Source organism: Andrographis paniculata, unplaced genomic scaffold (genome assembly GCF_009805555.1).
Source record: "Andrographis paniculata isolate CXL003 unplaced genomic scaffold, ASM980555v1 Contig64END, whole genome shotgun sequence".
In the NCBI taxonomy this organism is placed as follows: Eukaryota; Viridiplantae; Streptophyta; class Magnoliopsida; order Lamiales; family Acanthaceae; genus Andrographis; species Andrographis paniculata.
In genome coordinates, this window is record NW_026137600.1 from 745704 (window position 1) to 763521 (window position 17818).

Consider the following 17818-nt stretch of genomic DNA (forward strand, 5'->3'; position numbering starts at 1 on the left):
AATTCAAAATTTATTTCTTACCATTTTCGTTTAGCCAATTCAAAAATATTTTTTTTTTATTAAAAATTTTTTATATACAAATACTAAAACACCTCTATTTTTATACAAATTAAAAAATATCATTACTTTATATTTTTTAAAGACAAAAATTTTAAATTATCTTAAACACTATCAATAACCAATAAAATATTTTTATTTTTAAGAGATGAAGTATTACGTGTAAGGCTATCTCCAACCCTCCACTCTTATTTTTGGGTTGCTACGGTAAAAATGCAGTTGATCTACAGTAATTTTACTCCAACCATAAACTTCAATTTTTATTCTAAAAAGTATATTCCCTATATATTCCTCTTTTATATTATTTTATATAACTTTTCATATTTATAAATTACATCCCAACTTTAATTTATTTTTACATTAGATCCATACACATATAATTTATAAATTATTTAAAAATTACATATATAAAAATTAACATTTATAATTAATAACTATTACAAATAAAATAATTTTAAATAAATAATTAAATGCTATCAAGACAAATAAATAAAAATTATCACTTTTCAAACAGTAAAATTATATATCAATTTAAAAAATAAAATTATATATTACTTTTCAAAAACAAAAATTATATCACTTTTAAAAAATAAAATTATAAATTATTTTTTAAAAAAATAAAATTACATACAACTTTTTAAAATATAAAATTATATATCATCTACTAAAAAAATACCAAAAATACTCCAAAAATATAAAAAACACCACAAAAATTTCACTCCAAAAATGGAGTAACACTGTTGATTGCTGCAAAAATTGGGGGAGGATTGGAGCCCCTCCCCCCATTTTTGGTACAACCCAGTAGGTTGGAGATGGTCTAATAATAACTTAAGATTCTATTTTTTGAATTCTTTTTTTTTTTTTAAAAAAAATAGATATATTTTTTTTTATTTCACAAATTATTTCATCATATGTTATTTTAATATCGACCACAAACCAAAATCTTTTTCGAACTTACCAATGAATGATACACTTATACAAACCAAACAAAAAGGTGTATTCATCTTGTCTTTTTTAATAAATATACTCTATTTATTTCTTAACAAATTATTTATTTTTTTATTTTATTAATTTTTTTAGTAGTTGTATTATCAATCTAATATTACAAATAATCTTACAATTTAAAATATATTACACAAATAACATTATCTTTATATCGCACATTATTTTAATTCTTTATACTTTATTTATACTATATCTCAATACAGTACTAATATTTTTAAAATTTATTTTAAAAAGCAAATATATACATAAATATGGGATGAGGGAGTATAAAATACTTCATCCGTCCCGAAACTATAGTCTTAATTGGATTGGACACATTATTTGAAGAATATTGATATTATATTGATAGTTGATAAAAAGTATGAATAAAAGATTTTTTTGTCTTTGTGAGTATATTAGTATAAAAAGTAGTGACAATTGTGTAATAAAAATGAAAAAATAGAGATACTTTTATGATAATATAATTATTTATGAAAATAAAATTATTGTTTTGAAATAAAAAAAAAATGGTAAATATGAGTATTGTATTAGGACGTAGAGAATATTTATTAGGTTGATATTAATGATAAAAACTAAACAAACACGCTAAAGTTTCAGTCACTCACAATTCTTACATTTTCCATTTTAATTTAATTTAATGAAACTTTTTTCCACATTGATGGATGATCCCTTTTGATTGAAGCTTTTTTATTTCATCTCTTCGACCTCTCAAACCCCCATTTCCAGATTTCATACTTTCTCTCTCTTCACCCCACAAACACACACACACACACACACACTCTCTCTCTCTCTATATATATTGGCAATATATATATATATATCTCCAATTCCGGTGTCAGACACGCATCCCATAAACTAATGATTCCGATGATTCTAGGGATCTACATGTAAGAATAACTAATTCAATCGCCGGAGGAGCCCAAAACGACGCCGTTTTGTTCAAAACCTCAAAAGCCCTTCGTCTTCTTCCCCCTCTGTAAAGTTGGGGGCGTCCGTACTTTTGTTCATAAGTGTGTGTAAGGTGGCGGAGGAGAGTTTGACTATTTTGAGGAGGTAAGAAATTGATGATTGATTTTTTGATTTTAAGGTACAGCTAGCTTCACAGCGCATTTTTGTTTTTGTTTTTGTTTGTGTTTTTTTTTCTCTCTCTCTAGAAATTCTGTCTGGAAGGAGGTTTTCTTTGTCTCTATATCTCTATTTGGGTCTACTTGTGTGTTTTTGTATATATCTGTGAATCTCAAAGTCAATCGCCGTGATCCTCTGTCCTATTTTGATTTCTCTCTTTCTCTCTCTACTTTCAGAGTGAGGTAGGAGAGAGAGAGAGAAATAGATACACACATACATACATATATATACATATATTCATCGCCGATTGTTTTTGTTTTGTAACTTTCCTTCATCAAGTTAAAATCAGACCTCTCTCTCTGTCCCCTTTCTCTCTCTACATATGTGTGTATATATATATATGTATATCATGTATGTATCGTCTGCTTCGATTTGAATCCTCTGTATCTGTAATAAGCAGCTACGACTACGATTAATCAATCGAAATTGGTTGATTAGGGTTTACGTTGTCGGAATTGAAGATCGATCGAAATTCGGAAAGGGGATTTTATGGGAAGGGTTTCTGCCGATTAATCCGACATAGAAGGTATCTTTCTAATTCTTCCTTTCCTTACATTGCAATTTGTTCAAATCATTACACAATTTCCTCAATTCAAGCTTCAACTACGCTATTTAGATCTGAATTTTAGAGAGAGAGAGAGAGAGAGAGAGAGAGAGAGAGAGAAACAAATATGATGTACTGTAATGGAGATTACGGCTTTTTGACTTTTGAAGAAATATAGTTTAAGCTTGTGAAGGGATGTTGGGAAAGTGGTGACCCTTTTCTTGTCCTCTTCTTACCCTTTTGACAAAAGGGAAGATTCCAAAAGTTCAAATCCTCTGTCCATGTCTCCTTCTTACAGCAGATGATTTCCATTTTTCTTTTTTCTCTTTTTTTTTTTTTTTTTTGCCTGAAAAAGTTAAAACTGATAGATATTGCTCCTCATTGCTTACTTGTTTCTACTTTTCTAGAATAATTTTTTTGTTTGATTTTTTCTATGGAGGAATGAATTGCTGCTGGAAAATGAATTTCTGTCTCTGTTCTTTCTCCATTGTTGTTTGATTGAAGAAATTAATGATTATGTAATAAAAGTTCATTTCCTTGTTTGTGGGTCTGTAGCTGTAGTGGAGATTGAATTTTGAAAATTGTGGTGATGATGTTAGAAATTAGAACAAGGGCGATGAAATTCGACTACGAGCGATCGATTGTGTTACATGAGCTATTGAAGAAATTAATGATGTAATAAAAGCTCATTTCCTTGTTTGTGTATGTTTAGCTGTAATGGAGACTGAATGTTGAAATTATGGTGATGAGGTTAGAATAAGCACGATGAAATTCGACTATGATTTTATCTGTGAACGATCGATTGTGTTTACATAAGGTATTGAAGAAATTAATGATGTAATAAAGTTCATTTCCTTGTTTGTGTGTTTAGCTGTAATGGAGACTGAAATGTGAAATTGAGGGATGAGTTTAGAATAGGCGCGATGAAATTCGACTACAATTTTATCCGTGATCAATCGATTGTGTTTACATGAGGTATTGAAGAAATTAATAATGTAATAAAAGTTAATTTCCTTGCTTGTGTGTGTTTTGCTGTAATGGAGACTGAATTTCGAAATTGTGGTGATAAGGTTAGAATAGGTGCGATGAAATTCGACTACGATTTTATCTGTGATCGATCGATTGTGTTTACATGAGGTATATTAGAAATTAATGATGTAATGAAAGTTCATTTCCTTGTTTGTGTCTTTGTAGCTGTAATCAAGACTGGCGATGAGTTTAGAATCAGCTCGATAAAATTCGACTATGATTTTATCTAGATTGATCGATTGTGTTACATGAGGTTTTCGAATTTTTTTTTTTAATTTCCTTTTTGTGTTATATAGATTTATGTCTGGATCTTACCTGTTTTCTGTTTCTCTCGATTCTCGAAGATCGGTTGCTTTGTAAGAACTTTACAACTGGATTCGACTGAAAGCCGTATTTTCTCAACTTTAGGATAAGATTACAAGGAAGCGTTGTCAGCGTATTTGTTTGGAAACATTTATTTTTCGGCAAATGTAGTCTGTTATGTTTTTCCGCGGCTTTTGCTGATTTTACTCTGCTTTTTAGCGTAGATTCTGCTTTTTTGCCCGATGCAAAATTCCGTTAACCTAATGTTCGATGCTTTTTGTTATTTATTAAATTTCTTACAGTGTGTTCGACTCATCGGCATGACCATGAGTGAAATCCAGAGGGAGAGTGATTCAATGGATTTTGTAAGTAAAGAAATTTACGAGACGAACGATTCTAGTCGAGATACGGGCGATGCGAAAGTCAGTGATGAGATTCAGAATCATAAATTGGCGAACGAGCTTTCGATGGACGGCTCGGATCATCTAACGGTGGATTCGGACCGAAAAGGACAAAATAGAGTTTCGAATATCCTGAGTGGTTTGGATGAGCAAAGAAATCGGGAGCATGAATCGTCGACGACAGTCGAGAAGTGTACAAATTTGTCTGAAACGGAGGAAGCCTCGACGATCGCCGAGAAAAATGTGTCGGAGATTTGCTACAAAGAGATCGATCAACATAACGATGTGAAGGACATATGCGTCGATGACGGGAAGCCTGAGAAAGCCCGAGACGATAAAGAAATGTTAGTGTCGTCGGTCGAAGAAGAAATCTCATCGACTAAGAATGGCGACGACGACGACGACAACAATGTTAGCGCCGATCAAAAGGACCGTTTTGTCGAGGACCCGGTGCCGAGTGACGAGAAAATTCCGACAGAGGAAATCGAGACAGGAAGCCTCCTAAAATCTTTACTCAAATCATTAGACGACGAAGAAGAGATTGCGGTTAAGAAATTGCCCCCTCAGGTACGCATGTTAAATGATCATTTCACCTAAAAATTTAAGCTAGTATGAAAATAGATTATTAATTACTATAACTCAAACATCGTTCTGATATCATGGTAAATAATCATTTCACCTCAAAATTTAAACTAATAAAAAAATGCATCGTTAATTACATACTCTCTCCGTCCCATATCTGTTAATGGTTTGTTTTATTGTATAAAGTTTTAAAAATATTAATATTATATTGGATTACAGTAGAAATAATTTAATAATAATTTTAATAATTATATTGTTTCACATAAATATTTTGATAAATGCAATTGTGTATTTCATTATATATATGTTCGACGATTCGACAGATTCCCGACGAAGAAGCGACCCCTCGTAGTCTCGCCACGGCGTTCGCAAACGAAGAGGCCGTTAAACCCGGGACAGTCGAGCAAGAAGCTAACGAAAAGTCCGGAAAACTCGGCGACTCGCTGGGGGATGCTCCGAAGCTCGAGCGGCGGAGATCCGGAAGCGGCGGCGGCGCGTCGATTATGACCCGGCTACATAAGGATGACGGAGAGACGAGCTTCTCGACGGCGAGTCTCGTCAACTACTCGGAGCCGATCCCGTTTTCCGGCAGCCTTTCGCATCGATCCGATAGCAGTGCGACGAGCGCGCGATCGTTTGCCTTCCCTGTGTAAGCTAACTTTCTATATCTCTGACTCTTCGCCGGATTATTCTCCGGCAGCTGACGGTGTTGTCGTGGTGGTTGTGCAGATTGCAGTCGGAGTGGAACAGTAGTCCGGTGAGGATGGCAAAGGCGAACCGGAAACAGCGGTGCTGGAGATCAGGCCTCTTTTGCTGTAGATTTTGATCGGAAATGCTGCCGGCGTAGGTATTTTTTAGTGAAAATATACATGAATATATATATATAATTTTTAGAAATTGGTTTTTATTTTGATTTATATATATTATATGGCATTGTCTGTGTGAATATTGTTTAGGTGTATGGTTTCTTGTGAGAAATTTGTGTGAACACATATTGTTGGCCGGATGTTGATTTGTCTGAAATTTTTTTGGTCCATTCGTATAACTGTTTTTTGTTGTTTTTTTGAATGACCTTATTTGTTTGAGTGTGAACTATATTCATTTCATATGCTGCTATTTTTATTTTTTTAAATTTATGTATAATTCATTTATAATAAATAATAACTAATTTGTCGGTATTTATTTTAAAAATATTCTAATCAATTTTTAATAAAATCTTTCTTATATTTTTATTTTATTTGTTTATTTTTACAATGAAATATTATTATTGTAGTTTCTGTGATCAAACAAGTATAATTATACGGGACTATGAGTAATTTCTTAATAAAATATGTAATACATTATATAATTATATAAATTATATTATAAAATTAGATATTTTATAAACATATAAATATATATATATGTATATATTTTTTGATGTAAGAGATAACTAGAAATAAAATATCCATTCTGTCCTAGTTCAATACATTTTTTATTTTTAATACTATTTTTGTTTGGCAGCACAATTATTTTTTGCGTGTTAATATCAAAATATTAATTATTATATTAAAATATAGTACAAATTAAAAAAAATATGCAAAAATATTTTGATTAGTATCTTATAATATTAATACAACGACATTTATAAAAAAGAAATTACATAAACATAAAAAAAATTAATATTGAGTACAATAAATAAATGTTACCTTAAAGGCAAACAGATAAATATTAAATTAAGAAATAATAAGTATAGAAAAATTAATAATATTTTATTATTTATATATAAATGATTTTTATTCTAATAAAATAATTATACTTCTAAGCGAGAAGACAAAAATATTAAAAATATACATTGAATTGATATTATCATGAATTCTACTTAGATAGTGTTTGTATGGGAGTTTGGATTTTGAATTTTGGATTGAAATTTGAATAGTAAAAATTTGATTTGAAATAGTTGTATGATGTGATATAAATATGAATTGACGTGAGATTTTTAATGTAAAATTAATTTTTAGTATAATATAAAAAATAAAAAATATGTGTGATATTTTTTTATAGAAAAAATTTGGGTGAATAATCCTTCAAACAGTTGGAGGAAATAATGGTATAGAAAAAAGTTTAAATGTTGATTTTTCTAAAAAGAAAATATTTATTTAGATTGCAGTTAAATAATTTCCTCTCAAAATTAAAAATTGGCCCAAATATAACTTAATGGGCTTTTTGAGGGGACGGCCCATTAAATACCTGTCAGGCTACCGAGAACTGACCTCCTGGTGGTCCGAAATCAAACCACCGGCAGCCATTTCCGCCGTCGCCGTCGATCTCCATGGCGGCGCGGCTTCTTCTCCTCCGTACGACGGAGACAAACAGAACCTACCAATCCATACTCCACAACCTAATCCCCAACCTACCATCACCTCCGCTTTTCTCGACTCGCTGCAGAAAGAGCGAACACTTCTCCTCACCGCCGGCGCCGCATCTCTTGTCGCCGCCGGCGAAGAAGGTGCTTTCCAAAGCAACCGCGCACGGCGTCGATTGGCAAGATCCTTACCGTTGGATGTCAAACATCAACGATCCAGATTTCACCAACTACCTCAACGACGAAAACTCATACGCGGAAGCGTTTATGCGAGACACGGAGGAAATACAGAGGACTCTCTATACAGAAATGGTTTCCAGATTGCCGGCGAGCATTTCCACGCCGCCTCAACGCTGGGGATCCTGGTATGGTATTTATGTAATTTCTAAGTTTTGTTCGACGGAATCGTACCTTTGAATATGATGCAATTTGGAAATTTGGATGGAACAGGTTGTATTACCAGAGCGTTCCCGAGGGGAAGGAGTATCCTGTTCTGTGCAGGAAATTATCTGTGGAGAAGAAAGGTTGGGTATACAGAGTGTTGGATAGGTTCAGAGGATTTGGAAAGGAACAGGTTATGCTTGATTTGAATGAGATTGCAGAAAAGCATGGTAAATTGTTTTTTACTCAATAATCTTCAAGGCTTTAGGGTTTAGGAATGCTGTTGAATTATCAAATTATCGAATTCAACTCGGAATAGGAATAGGGTTGGTGGTAGATGATGTAAATGATCGTCCTTAGGGTTTAGGGTAAAAGTTAGTTTTTAGGTGAAACGGTTGTTTAATCGTTTAACATGGTATCCGAGCCTTAATCTCGAGTTTGTGTTCCACCGTCCTCCGTTTGTCATTGTCTACGTGCAAATTTCGTTTGGTTGCGTTTATCTCCCTTGCATGTGAGGGGGTGTGGTGGTGGACTCCGGTTTGTAGATAAATAAATAAATGATGTGTATTCCTAACAATTTAAATTTTTAAATGAGACGGTTGTTTATATCATCTAACCGGTGGTAAATCGGAAATTAGTAATTTTGCATATCCCTAATTGAAGAACTGTGCCTATATATATGTTTGATGGCTCGGGTTTACGACTTGCGGCGTACTATATTTCAATGGCGGCGTACTATATTTCAATGGAACAGTTAAGGTGCTGATCAAGAGTCAGACATATGAAAAATAGACTGTCAGCAGCACATGTTTTCAATTAACTCTCATCATGTGTTTTGTGTATAATATTGTCATATGTTGTCAGTTATATGCCGAATTTGTATATATATTAACACAAATCTTAACTGTGCTTCTAATTTATATTTCATGTGATGTTCATTTATATTTGAGGTACTGTCGACACCATGCTGAATGAATACTAATAGCAACCTATTTCATTGGATTAGCGAAATTTTTCTACCATTTCCGTGACGATAGTGTTTCTTTCAAAATAAACTTTATTGTTCCGCGTCTTGACCTAGCTATCTCTTCACGGGTAATGTTAAGATCGTCAATTCTTCCGTGTATTTTTGTGATGTAAGTATTCCAAGGAAATATAAAATTTTTGACCTCTTGCCGTATAGTTCATAATACATGTTGAGAGCTTAATGCCGTTATAAGGATTTGCCTTTGCGATTTGAACCTATGTTATTATCGACAAAGTGAATCCATGATGCATTGCTCTTTAGTTATCGACCTATGTGCTAAAATAGTATCTACTTTTGTAGGATATGTACATGTAGGTACGTGCAAAGTATCGCCCGACCACAATTTTCTTGCATATACACTCGACACAACAGGAAGTGAACAGTTTAAGCTGCAGATTAAGGATCTTCGAAGTAACACTATTCTCTCACGGCCGAGAGTTGAAGGTGTTGTTAGTTTAGCCTGGGCCGAGGATAGCAATACTTTATTTTATACTACAGTCGATCAAAATCAACGGCCAAACAGGTAATGTATAAACATTTCTTGATTACGTTGTTTTGGAATCCATCTTGCTTTCTTATAGAAGTGGATTTGGCTATCAGGGTGTTATGCACCAAGGTCGGATCAAATTATGAGGATGATTCTACAATATTTACCGAAAATGATTCTCGATTTTGCCTAGACATTACAAGTATGAAGGACGGCAAGTTTGTGACGGTGAATTCTAGTTCAAGGACTTCATCTGAGGAAGGAACTATTTCGACTATCGTCTACTTGTGTTAACTACCATGAATTGTAAAGCTATCTTTGCCTAGTTTTATCATTTTGTTGCTAAAATGCAGGTTTATATTATAGATGCGACTAATCCACAGTCGAGGCTGCAAAAGTTCTGCAAACGTGCTTCCGGAGTACAGTACTTTTTGGAACATCATGACAATTTTTTCTATGTCCTTACTAATGCACCGAGAAGTACGCATACAAATTCCTCGAATAATGGTTACTACATAGCCATGTGTGGAGATGAGGATGCAAACTCAGATAAACTAAAGGTAATATCAACACGTATTCTGGGAAAATTTCAATGGCGAAATCTTTTGAATGTTTCAGAAACATATACCTTGGGGATGATCTATTATTGCTCTAATCCTGATCGATAAAATTAATGCTTTTGCGTCTGTTTCGAGATTTCCATACGCATTCTAATGCTATATTTCACGATAGACATAAGTAAGTTAAACATGAATTTGATTAATAGGCGTAATAATAACACTGAAACTTGTCCTATGGAGTTATCTTAAGAATCGAGCTAAGCAAGCTCACTCTTTCTTAGTCGGGTTTATAGATATAAACTCTGAGGTATTAACTCTCACTATTTCATTTTCAGAATATTATTGCACCCGGTGAAGGTATTTGCTTGGAAGATATGGACATTTTTCGCGGACATTTGGTCCTTTTCCTAAACAGGGCAGGCTTCCATTCAATATGTTCTATCAACATTCCTACTAATTTCGAAAATGAGGTATAACCTTTTTTCTTTGTGGATTAATACTAGTTAACTTGAAAGAATCCGAGAACTTTAGTTGGCATCACCATTCAGAACAATTAAGTGTTTGATATTTTGTCGGAACAAGTCCCTGTTTCGAATCATACGTGAGAGTGAAGACTTTTTATTAATTTCTACTCGTATATTTTCACTCTAATCGTGATTTGTGTTGCAGAAGGAAATGTTAATTGATGATTTGAATCCTTGGTATTTTCCTCTACCCTCAACTCTGTGCACGTTGACACCGGGATCAAATCACGACTTCAACAACACTGTATTCCGTGCTGTACTTTCATCACCCGTGGTATGATTTTCAATCACACACCAATGAGAAAACCCCTAATCATATTGTTCATATTTTCGAGAAAACTCATATTTGAACTTTTGAAGTACTAAAATGGAGCCGGAACCATCTAATTTCGTGTATCTTGTTAATGTGCAGACCCCTGATCTCATTGTCGACTATGATATGTCAAGGGAAAGTTTCTGTGTGGTTCAGCAGGACGACGTGAGAAATGTATTGCATAGTGATACTATAGATTACATTTCTACTTATGACCACGACGCCAAGAAGCAGGTAGACACCTCATACAATGAGAAAGGTGTCTACGACAATGGAGATTGTAAGTTGAAGGATTTCTCTGAGAAATACGCCTTCGAAGTTAAGGAAGTGGTTTCACACGACGGTGTCAATATACCACTCACCATTCTCTTCTCGCGAAGTGCATATCGAAAGGGACAGTCTCCTGCACTTCTTCATGGATACGGTGCTTATGGTGAAAATTTGGATAAAAGCTGGTATCCGGATAGACTAAGCTTACTTGATCGCGGTTGGATGTTTGCTTTCTCAGATGTAAGGTACGCCCCGAGTCCTTTCCTTTTAGAAAATCTCAAATCTACATTTTATGTATACAAGAGTAGTTTATTGTTTGTTCCTTTAAAACCCGTAACAGCCAGCTGAAAATTTGCAAGTTCTACGCTCTATAATGAAGATTTTTTTGGTGTTAAAATGCATAATTTCAGGGAGCGTTTGCCTAGTTCGGACGACTATTCTATATTTGAGTAGATTCTCAAATAGTTGGATACGAAAATTGTGGATGTTAATGTTGTCTTTTAACTTTCGAAGCATGAAATCCTCCCGAAAAACTTGTCGTCTCACTACAATTTTGTATGCTTTCTTGGTTAAGGGGCGGTGCTGGCCCCGATCCTTCTTGGCATGAATCCGGTCGTGGATTGAACAAGTTAAACTCCATACAAGATTTTATAGCATGTGGAGAATATCTCATCAATGAGGGCCTTATCGACAAAAATAAGTTGGCTGCTGTGGGTACGAGCGCCGGGTGTGTTCTTGTTGGAGCAGCCATCAATATGCAGCCAGAATTGTTTCGCGCTGTCATTTTGAAGGTATTCACCTCAATAAATTGAAAGAATTTTATCCTATGTTTATGGATGGAAGAAAAAAGAGTTTTCATCGATAAAGTTGTCGTATGGGCGCGTTATCGATACGCTTAATGTTTCATTAACTCGTTATGTTTCTTTTATTGATCGTAGGCTCCTTTTCTTGATGTTCTTAACACGCTATTGGATCCAAATTTACCTCTTACAACTATGGATTACGAAGAGTTTGGGAATCCTCAGGTGAAGTCCTACTTTGAGCACATTCGTAAGTACTCGCCTTACGACAACATTCTTCCGGGACTTTGCTGTCCTTCGATGCTTGTTTCAGCGTCACTCAATGATTCACGGTAATTCATCCTTTCTAATACATAGATGAAATTGTGTTGTTCCCTTCTTACATGGTCTAAACCAAATGTTCTTGATTCATCTAACAACTCATGTATCCTCAGGGTCGGTGTTTGGGAAGCTGCTAAATGGGTTGCCAAGATTCGAGATATATCATGTCCCGACTGTTCTTCTTCGGTCATACTGAAGACAGATATGGCCGGGGGGCACTTCGGCGAAGGTGGCCGTTATGCTCATTGTTTAGAAACAGCTTATGAATATGCTTTTCTGATGAAAGCAATTGAAACTAGGAATAGGACCTAAGTAATCAGTACTGATCCTTCTGTTTTAGCATTACTCAGATAGGTTTATCAACTAACAAGTATACCGATCATTTTTCAATGATATCTACGCTGCTCGGATTCGAGCAATCACCACAGTCGATAGGTTTATCAACTAACAAGTGTATTGGACATTTTTAAATGATGTCTATGTTGCTCGGATTCGAGCAATCACTACTGCACACGAGGCATATTCACTTAAGCTATTCTAATTAAAATGTTACGCCATTCGTTTACTCTATGAGCATTACTCAGGTTTATCAAATAACAAGTATATCGGTCATTTTTTCAAATTTCACCGATGTCTATGCTGCTCGGATTCGAAGCAATCACTACTGCACACAACACATATTTGCTTAAGCTATATTAATTAAAATGTTACGCTATTCGTTTACTCTATTAGCATTATTACTCAGGTTTATCAAATACAAGTATATCGGTCATTTTTCAATGATGTCAATGCTGCTCGGATTCGAACAATCACTACCATGCACAAAGCCTAGTCATTTAGGCTATACTAATGAACATGTCTTTTATCTAATAACATAGACAACGAACAAAGGTAAACCAAGTAAAGGTTCACAATGTCCCAAACAATTTCCAGTTCAAGAATTCTGATCATAAACCTAAGCAGTTGAACTTTGTAATGTTTACATTGTACGCTACTTTAGCATTTATGAAACAGCACATAAATTAGGGGGAAAAGAAAAAAGAAAAAAAACAAAGCCCTCCTACAAGAACATAAAAAGCCTGAATGATGTCAGAACCCACACTTTTCAAAACAGCACATATACAATGAAACAACTTAGTCGAAAAAGGTACCTTATTATTCAAATCTTTTGCCTTTTTTGAGCTCGATCTAAATCTGCACTGTTATTGGCAGCGTGAAAGTTCCCGACTGGCTCGTTGCCGGCAGGCATAGGGATAGCATGTTCCTAGTGTAGTAAATATCCTTTTGTGAGGTAATATTAATAGAGAAACTTGCGGAAATGCATGAATTATAATCACCAGTTCAGAGTATCCCAAATAAAATGAAGAATTGCAAGTATTGCTACGTACCTTCGGAACTGATATCCCTGTGGGGGATCCTTGGTTTGCTCTTTTTCCAAGATTAATTTGGACCGAAATCCTGGCTTGAGACAGATCCACACCTGTACTCTCGAGAGCTTGTGCCAGTGAATTCAACAACCTGAGCGACGCAATAACTTGTTAGCAAAGATCACAAACTGTAAAGGGCTCCAGAAAGAAAATACAAAACGTATGTAAGGTAAAGTTTAAAGAAGAAAGCGACAAAGGGACATCACTTTAAACATACAAACATTTCTGTCAACCCCCAAAGCGACAAGTTGGAGTAAGTGTATACATATTCAAACTGAGTGAGTAATACATCTACATTAGGAAAATTTCCTGATAACCCAAATCCTTCGGCTTACGAGAGAAAAGCCAACTAAGAAATAAATAATGGCTACACGGATTTCTTCCAAGATCACCCTATCAGATCAAATTCGTAAGAAGTATTTTGCATGAATTGTTTCACGAAAATCAAGTTAACTGGAAAATAAGGTACCGGGTCCTCAAACATATAAGTTAGCAAAGGCTGGAGGGTGTGTTCTTTTAGTTTAGACCAAACCAAAATTTTGGTTCATTAAAATTTAAAAAGTCTGCATAAACATGTAGCTGTATCCTTCGTAATTCCAAACCCAAACAAATCATATAAGAGAACATATAGATGAGAAGGAAAACATCTAAGCATGGAAATAATAGCAATTTCCTAACATCCAGATATCAATAGTCTTAGTATCTGTCTAATTGCCTTCAATTATAAAATACATTGCTTTATATTTATAATATTAAGGAATCAAATACTGATCATCTAACTATTTACTTTATAAATAATATACATCTGCATGCTTAGGTTAATCAAAGTAAGCCCATCCTTTCCGATTTTTGTTTGATTGGTGAACAATTGGCATCCCTTAAGTTGGCCAACCCTTTGTTATGTTCACAAATAACACCTATAAGAATTAGGTAAACAACCCAAAAAATGCATTGCTAATCAAACTCAGGTTGCAAAATGCTGACAAATCTGCCAGTTAGTTTCTAGTCTAAAGCTAAAGTTAGGGTGTACCCTTTTATTTATTTATTTACCTTTTTTTTTACAAATTAATCTTTTATTTTTCCTCTAAAAAAGTCACATACAACAGCCATTTTCTCTAGAAAACATCATACAAAACAATTATTTTCACCTCAAAAATATCATAACAAGAAGTACAAAACAAAAGCAAAATCACAGAAGCACACCCTAATTAGAGACTTCCAAGAAAAGTGTTTAAAAGAGAAAAACAAAAGTGGTTGACAAACCAAAAATGAACATACCAACAGGTTATAGTACTCAAGTGAAGCATGGTAAAAGCAATTGAAGTTAGGAAAAAAATCTAACATGAATATAAAATGGCTAATATGTAAATAGAACAACTCACTCTTCAGAGTAAACACTTGAAATGCTGATTGTCCCCCCCTCAATTGTCAATTCATCTTGATGATTTAGATTATCAGCAGCACTAGGGCAATTCGTTGACTGTGGATCCGAAGGTTGTCCATGTAATGTGAGGGAGAATGCATCATTGTTTGCAATGGGAACTGCCATGGTAGTCTGCAGAGGCATGGGTACGCCTGTTACTTTGTTAGGAAGTTCGGTTTGCAGATCTATTGTTCTAGAAGGGACATCCCTAAGATGATCAGATTCAATGGGATTCTGCTGACCATGTGGCATGGTTGTAGCGACTGCAATGCGATCATCAAATCTTCCGGGACTTGATGCACCAGGACCAGAACCATTCTTCATTGTTTGTGGTTGACCAACAAAACTTTGAACCCGCCATTGACTGTTTCTCTACTCCAAGCAGAAAAAAAAAAGTTATGTATGCTTTCCTTATAAGCCCAGATCGCTTATTGCCTCACAAACCAAAGCAAAATAATTTAAATGCAAGCAACTGCATATGTTCACATTGGAGTTTATCAACCATGTATAATGATAATGTTATATTGTTCTTTCTCTGGGATCTATAGGAGAATGGGCAGCTGAGTCAGCTTATATTTGAGTTCCTTTCCTCAAAAGTAAACATTTAGGCCATGTTTACTTGGAGTTTGGTTTCAGTATCTTTACTAACCCTCACGATTCCCAATAAAAATACCCTATATTCTCACACAACCAATACATTATTTCCTCACACAAAACATCACATCCAAACTACTATTCAAACCAAAACAGAAAACCAAACCCCGGGTAAACAATTCAAAGAGGCCGTTAAGGTAAGCAGTAAATAACTAGTTAAATTTGTTTCTGATTATGTAAAATCCCATATATGGCTTAAGGTTTAACGGGCACTTCTTCTTTATTGGCAAAGTGATAACTAAAAATCATTGCTAACTAACACAAAATACAAAAGAGTATCAAGGAAGTGAGCCAAATTCAACCCAGGTGTTTATCTACAACAGGAAGATATAGGAAACTCTTCTACTAGATAATCAAGAACAAAAATGATAATACATATCATAAGTCACATGTCGAGATTTACCCATGGCATTAGCTTCATTGGTTCTGAACCCCAAGGTTGGTATGATCCCTCATACTTCTGTACTTTTTCTTGTAAGAGCTGAACATATTGGATCACCTACATCGAGAAATTAATAGATGGTAAAGATGGGTTTAAAAAATGAATCTTCCAAGCATATTAACAACACATAGCATATCTTATAATAAATCACTATACCTCAAATAAGAATGATGCAGTATCTCTCTTTTGATCGCTGTGTGGTATGAGTTCTCTCAATTTCTGAAATCTGAAGAAGGCAAGAAGCAAAAATAATTCAAAAAGGTGGATGTCACATATCAGGAATTTAGTTGAGGTTACCAGATTAATAATTCAATTGATGACCACATTATATTGTAGCATATATAAGCTATTTTCTAGGAAAAATTCTAAAATCTAAATTCAATGAACTGGTGTTAAGTGGGCTTTGTTCACTAATGTTTTCAAAGTCCTTTTTGCATACTATGCAATTCAAAGTAGGAGACAAAAAACAAAAAAATGAGAAACCTTTTCAGCCCAAAAACCTCATTTTCAATACCTAAATTCTATAAGCGTCACATCGACTATTTTCCACCCCAGATAATTCAAATCCAAACAATCCAAAAGACAGCTAAGCACAAACCAAATAAGAAAGAAACACAAATCCAACTAGACTCCAGCTAAAGCTGGATTTTCAAAACATCCCTAGGTAAATGACTGTTTGTCTAGACTGAGGAAAATTGATTGATCTTAATCTTTTTCCAACCTATAGTTTAAAAAACCTGAATTAACTGATGTAAATGGTGCAAAACTTCCCCTGTAGGCAGGCCTATAACACAGACATTAAGCAACACATCTGTAAAGAAGCAGATCATGAACACACTTGAATTAAATTAAAGGCAAAACCTGAAACTAAACCATATACACTATTGAACATTCAGTATTTTCACATAATAAAAAATCTGGTACACGAAATGTTCACCTCTCATTGATCTTACTCCTCCGACGCTGCTCCGTAACCGAGTGTTTCGACCTCATAGCACTAGCCTTGTCGTTGTTCTTCCCATCTGATTCCACGAATTCGTACAAATCAATCACCAAAATCATATAACCAAGAACGATACTGTAATCCTTTAACCTAATACACCAAATAATAGCCAAACACAGTAGAAAAACAACAAAAAAAAAAATCCGCCATCAGTACACAACAAAAAGAGAAGAGTGTATCCTTTCCACCTTTGGTGCTATTCGCCGATGGCGTGGTATCCTTTCTGACGCCAAATTCGTCATCTTCCTCCTCCTCCTCTTCCAAATGTCCTTTACCAGATTTCATCTCGCGGCTCCTTTTTCCGAAGATTAACACTACTTTTCCGCGCAAAAATCCGTGGATTGATCCGATCAGCAACAGCAACAGCGAACCACCAAAGATCGATGGACGACAACCTGAAATTGTGAATAGGACAATAGTGGAGATATTTTACGCAGTTCCTGAATTGAGTGGGTACGCAACGCAGCAGCAGCCCAACCAACTTCCGCCCGCCCTTGCCTTTATTCTTTATTTAATTTTAATAAGATCAGATAAAAGAATTTCAAATAATAAAATTGATAATTATAATATTAAATGAGATAAAAATTAAATTTTATTCATTTTTTATATATATAATATTTCTCTTTTAGCAGTAGTTATAAAAATCAAAATTATAAATTATACTGTAAAGTATTAGATTTTAAAAAAAAATAAAAATTGTACTTTAAAATAGTAATTGCATAATTATATACAGTGTCTTCTGCAATGTAGACACGTTATATTCTATGAGCGGTGTAATTAGTAAATAATTAAGAAT

The 17818-nt window shown here is 34.4% G+C and overlaps 3 protein-coding genes across 7 annotated transcripts; 2 read left to right on the forward strand and 1 right to left on the reverse strand.

The window, feature by feature from the left end:
* The first annotated feature begins 1772 nt into the window (after positions 1-1772).
* LOC127261912 (uncharacterized) lies at positions 1773-6120 on the forward strand. 3 transcript variants are annotated; one of them, XM_051290349.1, is made up of 5 exons: positions 1773-2115; positions 2588-2713; positions 4366-5031; positions 5370-5695; positions 5776-6120. In XM_051290349.1, exons 3-5 carry the CDS (start codon positions 4384-4386, stop codon positions 5870-5872), a joined length of 1071 nt encoding a protein of 356 aa, XP_051146306.1. In that variant the 5' UTR covers positions 1773-2115; positions 2588-2713; positions 4366-4383; the 3' UTR covers positions 5873-6120. The 3 variants fall into 3 exon arrangements, with proteins under 3 accessions (XP_051146306.1, XP_051146304.1, XP_051146305.1); XM_051290347.1 differs by having other exon boundaries at positions 2626-2713; XM_051290348.1 differs by lacking the exon at positions 1773-2115 and having other exon boundaries at positions 2233-2713.
* Positions 6121-7293: 1173 nt separating this feature from the next.
* Positions 7294-12641, forward strand: LOC127261771 (uncharacterized). 2 transcript variants are annotated; one of them, XM_051290147.1, is made up of 11 exons: positions 7294-7755; positions 7841-8001; positions 9099-9321; positions 9399-9541; positions 9637-9845; positions 10181-10315; positions 10515-10643; positions 10782-11197; positions 11527-11743; positions 11891-12084; positions 12187-12641. In XM_051290147.1, the coding sequence occupies exons 1-11, from the start codon at positions 7358-7360 to the stop codon at positions 12383-12385; spliced, it is 2424 nt and encodes an 807-aa protein (XP_051146104.1). In that variant the 5' UTR covers positions 7294-7357; the 3' UTR covers positions 12386-12641. The 2 variants fall into 2 exon arrangements, with proteins under 2 accessions (XP_051146104.1, XP_051146105.1); XM_051290148.1 differs by having other exon boundaries at positions 9399-9513; positions 9639-9845.
* A 236-nt stretch (positions 12642-12877) lies between these two features.
* LOC127261772 (transcription factor BIM2) lies at positions 12878-17509 on the reverse strand. 2 transcript variants are annotated; one of them, XM_051290150.1, is made up of 8 exons: positions 17211-17509; positions 16957-17041; positions 16176-16245; positions 15981-16076; positions 15166-15295; positions 14883-15075; positions 13462-13591; positions 12878-13337 (listed from the first exon to the last, which is right to left on the reverse strand). In XM_051290150.1, the coding sequence occupies exons 1-8, from the start codon at positions 17305-17307 to the stop codon at positions 13233-13235; spliced, it is 906 nt and encodes a 301-aa protein (XP_051146107.1). In that variant the 5' UTR covers positions 17308-17509; the 3' UTR covers positions 12878-13232. The 2 variants fall into 2 exon arrangements, with proteins under 2 accessions (XP_051146107.1, XP_051146106.1); XM_051290149.1 differs by having other exon boundaries at positions 12880-13337; positions 14883-15295.
* Between the last annotated feature and the right edge of the window lie 309 nt (positions 17510-17818).

Excerpts from the sequence above, each read along its gene's own strand:
- LOC127261912 (XM_051290349.1), top strand. The coding sequence starts at position 4,384 with ATGACCATGAGTGAAATCCAGAGGGAGAGTGATTCAATGGATTTTGTA. Across the intron at positions 5,032-5,369 it reads TTAAGAAATTGCCCCCTCAG|ATTCCCGACGAAGAAGCGAC; the intron begins GTACGCATGTTA and ends ACGATTCGACAG. Across the intron at positions 5,696-5,775 it reads CGATCGTTTGCCTTCCCTGT|ATTGCAGTCGGAGTGGAACA; the intron begins GTAAGCTAACTT and ends GTGGTTGTGCAG.
- LOC127261771 (XM_051290147.1), top strand. The coding sequence starts at position 7,358 with ATGGCGGCGCGGCTTCTTCTCCTCCGTACGACGGAGACAAACAGAACC. Across the intron at positions 9,846-10,180 it reads CAAACTCAGATAAACTAAAG|AATATTATTGCACCCGGTGA; the intron begins GTAATATCAACA and ends TTTCATTTTCAG. Across the intron at positions 11,198-11,526 it reads TTTGCTTTCTCAGATGTAAG|GGGCGGTGCTGGCCCCGATC; the intron begins GTACGCCCCGAG and ends TTCTTGGTTAAG.
- LOC127261772 (XM_051290149.1), bottom strand. The coding sequence starts at position 17,307 with ATGAAATCTGGTAAAGGACATTTGGAAGAGGAGGAGGAGGAAGATGAC. Across the intron at positions 16,077-16,175 it reads CTGCATCATTCTTATTTGAG|GTGATCCAATATGTTCAGCT; the intron begins GTATAGTGATTT and ends TTCTCGATGTAG. Across the intron at positions 13,338-13,461 it reads CAGGGATATCAGTTCCGAAG|GAACATGCTATCCCTATGCC; the intron begins GTACGTAGCAAT and ends TTACTACACTAG.